The 11,458-nt window shown below is 43.2% G+C and overlaps 1 protein-coding gene across 1 annotated transcript in view; it reads left to right on the top strand.

Moving 5' to 3' along the window:
* Nucleotides 1–10,844, top strand: part of LOC122541968 — a 12,889-nt gene extending 2,045 nt beyond the window's left edge. Inside the window, exons 2-5 of the mRNA XM_043679262.1 lie at nucleotides 3,646–3,846; nucleotides 5,591–5,752; nucleotides 7,192–7,319; nucleotides 9,435–10,844. Of these exons, the coding sequence (XP_043535197.1) occupies nucleotides 3,826–3,846; nucleotides 5,591–5,752; nucleotides 7,192–7,319; nucleotides 9,435–9,843 (720 nt within the window). The 5' untranslated portion in view covers nucleotides 3,646–3,825 and the 3' untranslated portion in view covers nucleotides 9,844–10,844. The remainder of the gene's footprint in view (nucleotides 1–3,645; nucleotides 3,847–5,590; nucleotides 5,753–7,191; nucleotides 7,320–9,434) is intronic.
* Nucleotides 10,845–11,458: the final 614 nt, after the last annotated feature.

The raw sequence follows: 11,458 nt of genomic DNA on the forward strand, positions 1-11,458 counted from the left end.
TCCCCTCCCCCCACCTTGTCTCAGTCAAATCCCTCGAACTCAGCACCGCCTTCCTAACCTGCAATCTTCTTCCTGACCTCTCCGCCCCCACCCCCTTTCCCGCCTATCACCCTCACCTTAATCTCCTTCCACCTATCACATTCCCAATGCCCCTCCCCTAAGTCCCTCCTCCCTACCTTTTATCTTAGCCTGCTTGATATATCCTCCTCATTCCTGAAGAAGGGCTTATGCCTGAAACGTCGATTCTCCTGCTCCTTGGATGCTGCCTGACCTGCTGCACTTTTCCAGCAACACATATTTCAGCTCTGATCTCCAGCATCTGCAGTCCTCACTTTCTCCTTGTATGTTGATTACGCAAAGACTGGACATAATGTAAGGAGCTACATAGATTCCCAAACCCTTTATCCGTTTTCTCAGAAAAAAGTAATTCACATACTAAACATTCTGCTCAACTTCCCCAGCTTGTTTCTGACCATATTTTTGCTAAAAATCACATAACACCAGATTATAGTTCAACAGGTTTATTTGGAAGCCAGTGCTTCCAAATAAATCTGTTGAACTATAACCTGGTGTTGTGTGATTTTTAACTTTGTACACCCCAGTCCAACACAGGCTCCTCCAGATCATATTTTTGCTGTCACATGAACATTAAGTATGAATGGTTATTCCAGCTATGATTTCTTAAATGGTACTTCTAATGCTGGGCTAAACTACAAACATTAACTGAAACCAGAGGCTGATCTGCTGGCTCAGAAAACCACTTATCTTTGACTGCTAAAGTGGATTAACTGGGTATCTAATCTCAAGTAGCCCCAAATCTATCTCCCAACCCTTAACTCAATTCCAGCCCCCTAATCTTAGCTCCTTGTCTGAATCATCTAGCTTTTGGAGATGGCAAACTAGCTTGTGACTTCTATCTCTCTCAGATCAGGAAAATAAACCACAATTCGCATTCACTATACAATAACTGCTGCTGTTTAATGGCTATGCCTTGTTAGATTGGATTCTACTGCAAGGTATCAAGCTGTAGAAAGTATGTTACATTCAGAGTTGAAACATAAGAGTGAACTCTGCACAAAATACTGGGGAGACAGTGTTGTACTAACAGTCACCCAACAGCGCGAGCTTAATGCTTTAGGTATATGAGTTCAAATTCCACTGATGGAGAGCTTAAGTTCAATTAATTAATGTATCTGGAATGGAATGGTGAATATAAATCACAAAACACATCTAATTCACCAATGCCACTGAGAGAAGGAAATCTGTCGACTTGAGATCTGGTCTCCCTATAGTGACTTAACTGTCCTCTGAAATGTCGCGGCAAGGCACTCAGTTCATGGGCAACATACAGGTCATTTCCTCTGCCCTGAAGCTCTTCAATCATGTCCTGAAACTCTTCGCTACCTTCCCCCACCCTCCTCCCTGACCTATCACTTCCACCCCCACCCCCATTCACCTATTGTACTCTATGCTACTTTCTCCCCACCCTCCTCGCATTTATCTCTCCACCCTGCAGGCACTCTGCCTCTATTCCTGATGAAGGGCTTTTGCCCGAAATGTCGATTTTCCTGCTCCTCGGATGCTGCCTGAACTGCTGTGCTTTTCCAGCACCAGACTAATCTAGAATCTGGTTTCCAGCTCTGCAGCCCTTGTTTTCACCTAACTGACAGGCCTAGCCAGTGATACCCACAGACTGTTTTCAAATGAGCAAAGATAGTTTGCCCATCAATGTTTAAAATTAAAGACTTCTATCCTTTAGACAAAAGTTATACTGCAAATGTAGATCTGAACAAGTCATCAGAGAACACAACTAACTCCCAGTGTTTTATTGTTCATTCCCAATTGACCTGAGATAGTGATGTTGAGCCACCAATTTGAACCACAAGCAATCAATCAGCAAAATAACCAGAGGGCTACGGGGAGAATGCGGGTAAGTGGAGTTGAAATGCTCATCAGCCATGATTGAATGGCGGAGTGGACTCGATGGGCCGAATGGCCTTACTTCCGCTCCTATGTCTTATGGTCTTATAGGGAGGAGGAGAATTTTTCTCAAACTTCAGAGGTTACAATCTGGAATGTGTTGCCAGAAAGGGAGGTGGACACAAATTAAAATAGTAACTTTCAAAGGTGAGTTGGATATATGCTTGAAGTGGAAAACTGTGATATGGGAGCAGGACTAATTGATTAGATTTTTCAAAGAACTAGAAGAAGCACAAATGACCTTCTGTGGTTGATAACTTACAATGAAATTCTGAGAGTTTAAAGGAGCTTGGAACTACACCTCAAGTGTTTAAACCTGTAAGACTTAACTAGGCACTGGAAAGTGGGATTAGAATGGATGTAGTTTACTTAGTTTACACAGACATAATGGGCCAAGTGACCTTCTTCCATGCTATAGATTTTCTATGCTTCTGTAGGCTACATCTGAATCCTAGCCATTTATCAAAAATTCAGCATGCAGGACATCAGAACAGAGTCCAACCTTCCTAGTGCCAGATACCTGGAGAGTCATTAGTGGACAGCTGAACTGATATTCCACATTTCTAACTCAAAAATATTAATGATGGGGAGATATCAGGGTGGACAAAGTCAGATGTCACTCAACACAGGTTATAGTCCAAAAGATTTATTTAAAATCAGAAGCTTTCAGACCTCTGCTCCTTCGTCAGGTGAAGTGGAGAGAAGAACACAGGCACAGAATTTATAGGCAGAGAGATAATGGCAAGATAATTCTAGGTAATTAAGAGTGTCAACAAATAAATACGAATAGTGTGAGTGGAGTGTCGACAGGCTGAATAACATGTCTTTGCAGGTGATCAAAAGTCATGAGTGTGGTGCTGGAAAAGCTCAGCAGGTCAGGCAGCATCCGAGGAGCAGGCGAATTGACTTTTCTGGCAAAAGCCCTTCATCAGGAATGGCTGATGAAGGGCTTTTGCCCGAAACGTCGATTCTCCTGCTCCTCGGATGCTGCCTGACCTGCTGTGCTTTTCCAGCACCACACTCATGACTCTAATCTCCAGCATCTGCAGACCTCACTTTTGCTTAGGTGATCAAACGTGTCAAACGGTGTGAGTAAAGGTCAACAGCTGAATAATAAATGAAGGGTTGACTATGAACTGATTTAATTAAAGCAGAGAGATAATTACAGATAATCAAAAATGACATGGGGCTAGAGACAAACCAATAGCTGGAATAACATGAATCCATCAGTTCTGTGCCTATGCGTTTCTCTCCACTTCCCCTGATGAAAAAGCAGCACTCCTGAAGCTTGTGATTTTAAATAAATCTATTAGACTGTAACCTAGTGTGAGACTTCTGGCAAAGATATTAAGGATAACTGTCATATTCCAACAGGGATCTTATCGGAGATCCAGTCCATCCTGGGAAAGATAGAGACAATCTGTGTGGGTTTCCTCCGGGTGCTCCAGTTTCCTCCCACAGTCCAAAAATGTGCAGGTCAGGTGAATTGGCCATGCTAAATTGCCCGGAGTGTTAGGTGCAGGGGTAAATGTAGGGGAATGGGTCTGGGTGGGTTGTGCTTCGCCGGGTCGGTGTGGACTTGTTGGGCCGAAGGGCCTGTTTCCACACTGTAAGTAATCTAATCTAATCTAATCTAATTTATTAATGCTTTGCTTTCTTTTCCAGTCATTTTTGAAAGATCCTCTCCCTCTGAAACTGAGAGAAAAGGACACTCTTCATCCGTATGATGAGGTTTTTAATAACTTTGAAACCACTACTGGCTCAACTCATAATCTCAAGACCATCGGAGGTCTGCTTGGCCATCCACGCCACATAAAGGTTCCCAATCACTGGAATGTTCATTACATGAAGGATTTGTCAGAAAAGGTGAGGTCAACAAAGGAAGATTTCCCGTTGCTTCTTGTAACACTCAATGTTTTACTTGGTGTTTACTGACATTTCCATGCGATTATCAGGGTAATGATTAATTATAGCACTTCACAATAGAGCATTTCCTGTCTTATTGTATGCAATATACCTAAATACAATGTAGGCTGAAAAATGGGATAAAATTGTCATGACACTGTTCCACTAAACACTGCAAGGGCAGGTTAGACTCAAAGTACAGTTACCTCTACATTATTCCATCAAACTCTCCATGGGCAGCTACAATATGCTGTTATGTACAAAGTAAATCTGTATAACGTATCAGTATAAAGTAAACTGTCCCCATCAAATACCCCCAAGACAAGTACAGCATAGGGTTAGATGCAGAGTAAATCTTCAACTACACGGTCCTCATCTGAAACTCCCAGGTCAGTGGCAGCATGGTGTTAGCTACACAGTAAAGCTTACTTTACACTGTCCCCATCAAACTCTCCCAGGACAGGGACAATACAGGGTTAGATACGGAGTAAAGCTCTTTCTACATTGGCCCCATCTGTGTTCACAGGACAATTGGGTTAAATATGGAATGAAGGGTCCCTCTACTCTTTTAAACTGAAAGTAAAAGAGGTGGCACGGTGGCACAGTGGTTAGCATTGCTGCCTCACAGTGCCAGAGACCCGGGTTCAATTCCCACCTCAGGCAACTGTCTGATATCCTAACTTAATCTAGTCCCATTTGCCAGCACTTGGCCCATATCCGCTAAACCCTTCCTATTAATATACCCATCCAGATGCAGTTTTGTGGGCGGCACGGTGGAACAGCGGTTAGCACTGCTGCCTCACAGCGCCAGAGATCCGGGTTCAATTCCCGCCTCAGGCGACTGACTGTGTGGAGTTTGCACATTCTCCCCGTGCCTGCGTGGGTTTCCTCCCACAGTCCAAAGATGTGCAGGTCAGGTGAATTGGCCATGCTAAATTGCTCGTAGTGTTAGGTAAGGGGTAAATGTAGGGGTATGGGTGGGTTGCGCTTCGGCGGGTCGATGTGGACTTGTTGGGCCAAAGGGCCTGTTTCCACACTGTAACGTAATCTAATCTAATCTAAAGTTCCCTCAACACCAACCCCATCATACACTCCCAGGCAGGGTAGCAAGGGACTAGATATTGAGTAAAGCAACCTCAACTTTTTTAAACTGAAAGTAAAGGTGCCTCCACTCGGTTGAACTGAAAGTAAAGCTTTCTGTACTCTTTTAAACTGAAAATAAAGCTGTCTCTGCACCATCCCCATCAATCCACCCCCAGGATAGGGACAGTGTGGGGTAAGATACAGAGTAAAGCTTCCTCTATACTGTTCCACCAAACACTCAGAGGACAGGGTTAGCACAAACTTAGACTTAGAATAAAGCTCCCTCTACACTGTCCTCATCAAACACTCTGAGGATAGGGACAGCACGGAGTTAAATACAGAATAAACCTCCCTCCGCAGTGCCCCCATCTCACACTCCTATTCAGGGATAGTACAGGGTTAGATACTGTGTGAAGCTCTCTTTGTTATGTCTCAAACTCTACCTCAGACATGTATCTCCATCTGCAGTTCCTGTCCCATGGATTTACTGGAATTGACTCAAGCAGATTCATTTCATGTTAGCTCTCATAAGCAGTTAGAAAGGGGAGACTTCCATCCCAGTAACTGAATCTGTATTTACTCCAATGGAGAAAGAGATATTTGCACCTTCTGTATCTTGCAGCTGAGCAGGCGAGACTGGAGGACTCCGCTGAATATGGTGAACCAAACGAGTGAAATGAAGGACAAATACACCGGGAGACTCCCACAAACCCTGGACACTGCATTTAAGGCTGGACCTCAGCCATTCAATCTGGCTAACCATCACACCAATGGACCATCTAAAGTAAGAACCACCAAGCACATTAGACCTTGGGCAATAACAAGTGGCTGACAGCATCAATACATTCTCATATGTTACCATGGCCTGTGATACAAAAGAGACAGCAAGCAAGCAGTAACATGAGCAAAACACTAACACACACCATTCTTTTTTATTTATTCACGGTACATTGGCATGGCTGGCTAGACCAACATTTTTTGCCCATCCCTAATTGCCGAAAGGGCAGTTAAGTCAACCGCATTGCTGTGGGTTTGGAGTCACATGGAGGCCAGACCAGGTAAGAGTGGCAATTCCCTTCCCTAAAGGACATTGTTCAACCAGATGGGAATTTTCCTGGCAATCGACCGTGGATTCATGGTCATCATTAGGTTCTTAATACAGATTCTTTTAAAACAATTAGTCCCCAGTATATCATCTGGATCTCTGGATTAATAATCTAGCAATAATACCATTTGATCAATTCCTCCCTTTACCACACGGTAAAGTCCCTGGACTAGTAATCCACCAGGCTCAAGCAGATGCTTTGGGAACAGGGATTCAAAACTCCTCATTTAAATTCAATTAATAAATCTGGAAGCTAGCCTCAGTAATGATGACCATGACAACTATACTCGTGACTCCAGGTTTCTGAACTATCCCTCTGAAGTGGCCTAGCAAGCCATTCAGTTATAGTCATAGAGATGTACAGCATGGAAACAGACCCTTAGGTCCAACCCGTCCATGCCAACCAGATATCCCAACCTAATCCAGTCCCATTTGCCAGCACCGGCTCTCCAAACCCTTCCTATTCATATACCCATCCAGATGTCTTTTAAATGTTGCAGTTGTACTAGCCTCCACCACTTCCTCTGGCAGTTCAAGGGCAATTAGGGATGAGCAACAAATGCTAACCTTGTCAGTAATGCCCACATCCCCATGAAAAAGTAAACAAAGATAACTGTAGATGCACAGATACATGAAGACACACAGACATGCCATAGGTATACAGATGGACATCCCTGCAAATGGAGACACACATGCAGGGGATACACACAACACACACATACACACCCTTATGAAAATTAGCACATACATACATAAGCAAACTCAGAAATGCGCATGCAGAAATTTGCAAAGATAGATTCACACACAGACATTGACATGGACCCAGTTGTCACCCAGACACAAAATATCCTTGTCTCCATCAAGCTACTACATTGCAAAGGAATTTCTCCAAACATGCTGGACCAGTCACCACCTTCCCAGCTCACTCCTCTGAGCCCCTTCATGTGCAGTGCTACATAAACTCTCTGTCCTGACTTTGGGATTAGGTTTGGGTTATGTTAGACTTGGCATGCCTCATGTTATAAGATCTATCACACGCATACTGACACAATATTGAGGAGCTCTGAGTGTCAGTAGCTGAGATTCACAATGACCTCTAATACTTTTTCGTTTCACAGAATATCATTGCCAGCACGGAGAATCCAGCCCTGGCTGGCAAGGAGTATTACGTACGAGACAAAGATGTTCTGCGACTTAACGACATTTATTTAACCACAACCAACAAGGATTTCAGGGCCTTTAAGAAGTATGTTTATTCCTTGTGACATTTTCAACTTCTCAAATTTTATATTTCCACATGGAGATCTGATCTTGCCCCCATGATGTTTCAACAACAAATGCTTATATTTAAGTCACGCATCTGACACTCCAATGCACTGCACAGGAGGGTTAGGAACTAAACCTGATTCTGAGGCAAGAAATAGCTTTTAAGGAACATCATAAAGGAGGAGACACTCTTAGAGAGGTTTATAGAGAGATTTCCATAACTTAATGTAAGGTTGCGCACTTTGGCAGGAAGAATAGAGGAACTGAATATTATTTAAATGGAGAAAGACTGCAGAAAGCTGCAGCACAAAGGGATTTGGGAATCCTAGTCCATGAATCATAAATTCAGGTAATAGGGAAGACAAATGAATCAATTACCCTTTTATTTCAAAAGAAACAGGATATAAAATGGAGTTGGATGCCTTACTAAAATTATCGAAGGGATGAGGCAAACTACAACTGGAATGCTATGAATAATTTGGGTCCCATTATAGGAGGAAAGTTATACTGGCATTGGAGGCAGTTCAGAGAGGGTCCACTACGCTGATACTGGGTACAGTGGGATTTTCTCATGACATGAGGTTGAATAGATTGGGCCTATACTCATTGGAGTTCAGAAGAATGAGAGGCAAGTTCAGTGAAATATATAGGATTCTTGCATGGCTCAACAGGCTGGATGCTGAGACCAAGTGTAAAATCGGAAGGCATCATCTCAGAGTAAGGGGTCACCCACTTAAGACAGAGGTGAAGAGGAATACTTCTCTCTCAGTCATAGAGTCTTAGAGCTATACAGCACGGAAACAGACCCTTTGGTCCAACTCGTCCATGCATTTGGCTCACAACCCATCTTAACCCTTCCTATTCATATACCCAATCCAGATGCCTTTTAAATGTTGTAATTGTACCAGCCTCCACCACTTCCTCTGGCAGCTCATTCCATACATGTACCACCCTCTGTGTGAAAAAGTTGCCCCTTAGGTCCCTTTTAAATCTTTCCCCTGTTACCTTAAACCTATGACCTCTAATTTTGGACTCCCCCACCCTGGGGAAAAGATCTTGTCTATTTATCCTATCCATGTCCCTCATTATCTTATAAACCTCTATAAGGTCACCCCTCAGCCTCTGACGCTTCAGGGAAAATGCCCCCAACCTATTCAACCTCTCCCTGTAGCTCAATGCCTCCAACCCTGGCAACATCCTTGTAAATATTTTCTGAACCCTTCTAAGTTTCAAAAAATTCTCCTATAGGACGGAGACCAGAATTGCACATAGTGTTCCAACAGTGGCCTAACCAATGTCCTGTACAGCTGCAACATGACCTCCCAACTCCTGTACTCAATACTCTGACCAATAAAGGCAAGTGTACTAAACACCTTCTTCACAATCCAATTTACCTGCGACTCCACTTTCAAAGAACTATGAACCTGCACTTCAGGGTCTCTTTGTTAAGAAACGCTCCCTCGGACCATACCATTAAGTCTACAAGTCCTACCCTGATTTGCCTTTCCAAAATGCAGCACCTCACATTTATTTAAATTAAACTTCATCTGCCACTCCTCAGCCCATAAGGCTTGTGAACCTGTGGACTTTACCACACAGGGCTGTCAAGGTTGGGTTGTTAAGAGAATGTAAGGTTGAGACAAATTTCTAATCAGTAAGGTTATTGGGAAAAGGCAGGAATGTGCAGATAAGGATTCTCAGATTGACCATGATCTGAAGAATTCCCTAAATCTCTCCTTGAAGATACCCTTAAAGCATAACTCCTAGACCAAGAATTTGGCTACCTGCTCTGATATCTCTTTCTGTGGGTTGGTACCAAACTTTCTTTTTTAACAGTCTTGGGAGGCATTTCACTATTGTTAAAGTCACCGTACAAATTTACTATTACAACTCCTTTTTACTCTGATCCCTGAGTTTCTTTATTAATGTTTCCCAGCTAATTGCGTCAAGTCTGTCCTTAAATGCTTATTCCAGATTTGAAGCTTTTGCAGGTTGTCTCCTATCTGCTCTCCTAGTTCCCTGACCTTTGGGACCTGAATAATGTTTTTGTTTTCTTCCACCCACCCACCCCCCTCCCACCCCCCTTCCTTTGCAGGGAGGAGTTGGAAGGCTTTCCAAAGAAAGACATACCAACCTACTGGGAAATGGAAGACTACCCGAAGACCTGGGGCCATGGGCTGAAGGAGAATCCTCTGCCCAAAGACGCCCAGAGGATTGTCCGTGGTCCTGGCCCGATGACTGACCCCAGTGTGTTCCAAGTGGCCACAAGAATTCCTCCTCTCCCCAGGCACCTGCCACCTGTCCCAAATCGGGGACTCAAGACACAGTATCAGGATGTGTACCAACAACCCAATGATGTCAAGCGCAAACAGGACCTCTACTACCAATTTCAGGCCCCATGGGTGATGACCCGGGCAGGCTCAACCCCAGAGATCCTGTCTGTTCCCCACATGTACAAGACAGAATATATGTCATATGGGAATGAGCGGCCCGTGATCATGTAAAAGGGAAATGAAATTCCTCCTCTTCCAAAACAAAAGAAGAAAATCTCGCCCTGAGTGCCTAGTTCAGATTCTGCAATGGAGATTATTTTGGAAACCTGCATCTGAAACATAGAATCGTATGTCACAGAAAGAGGCCATTCAGCTTCTCACCCCTGTACTGGCTCTCTGAAACAGCTATCCAGTTAGTTCGATGCTCCTGCTCTTTTCCCACTTTTTTAGAAAAATAAATCTTTTAAAATTATTTATTCAATTCCATTTTAAAAGTCAGTATTGACTCTGCCTCACTGCCCTCTCAGGCAGGCAGTATGTTACAGATCACAAGAATTTGCTGCATGGATAATTTCTCACTCCACCCCACACCAACCAACTAAACATTTTTCTCCATTAAACCAGTGTTTTCTGATTACTGAGCCTCTTGCCGATGAAAACAGTTTCTTCTCATTGGTCAGACCCTTCATAATGTTGAAGAATTTTATTCAGTTGCCCCCCCTTCCCAAACCCCTTCCTGAATTGGAATTGCCAATTCCCTTTGGTATCCCTCTCATGCAATAGACTCTTGTCAGTTTCCTTAAAAGCCCTCACCTCATATCAATCAATGTGTTCCAGCCTTTTTAATTATACTGCCATTTACCAACACAGGGAGATTGAGAAATAACTGGAACAGTTATAAACAGATTACTTTGTTTAAAATATATTTCTGTGGGTTTTTATTTTAAGTGATCAAACTTTCAGTAGGAACATGGCAACGTCGGGAATAGCGCAGGAGTAGGCCATTCGGCCCATCGACTCTCATCCACCATTTGACTAGATCATGGTTGATCGCTTGTCTCAAAGCCATATTAATTGACTGTTCCTACATCTGTCAATATCTATTGATCTCAACTCTTATACTCAATGACTGAACCTTCATAGCAGTGAGTCCACAAGCTATCAATCTACTGCATTGCAATTGGGAAGAGGGAAATAGATCAGAAATTACTTATTAAACTTTGAGAAGCTGAGATGTTTACAGTGTGATTTCTTTATTCTACCTTTGGAATGGGGTAGCCAGTCTGAATATGGCTATCAATCCTGCTGCTGCTGCTCTTTGTGTGATCCCAATGTGCAGGCAGATGTTGGCATTGCTGTAATGGAGGAAAGTACCAAAGCCAATCTGTGCGCAGTTAGTTCCTGTGAGCAGAATGGTGATAACTGGTATTATGGACTAGGCCAGGCCACTCAAAACATTCCTAAGCAGGCAGCCCCACACCATAACTTTGCAATTTTGACTACCAGGTTTTAAGCCAGACAAAAATTTATTTACAAAATTACACAATGAAACACAAAGAACAGAATAAAGAACCCCAACAGAGCTCAATCTATCCAAACTAGACTTAATTATGCTGTTCCGAATATACACAACAATTCTAACAAGCAAACCCCCTTAAAACACAGTAAAAAAAGGAACAGATGCTTACAGGTTGAAGTTAAAAGGGCAGAAGGAGAGAGAGAGAGTGTGTCACAGCTGGTTTCCACACAACTGAACTCCCAACTAGTTCTGGACTGAACTGATCAGCTACAGAACTGACCGCTCCCATTTCATTATACAGGTCACTTCTAAAACGTGACCACTTGT

This window comes from Chiloscyllium plagiosum, chromosome 39, assembly GCF_004010195.1.
Source record: "Chiloscyllium plagiosum isolate BGI_BamShark_2017 chromosome 39, ASM401019v2, whole genome shotgun sequence".
Lineage (NCBI taxonomy): Eukaryota > Metazoa > Chordata > Chondrichthyes > Orectolobiformes > Hemiscylliidae > Chiloscyllium > Chiloscyllium plagiosum.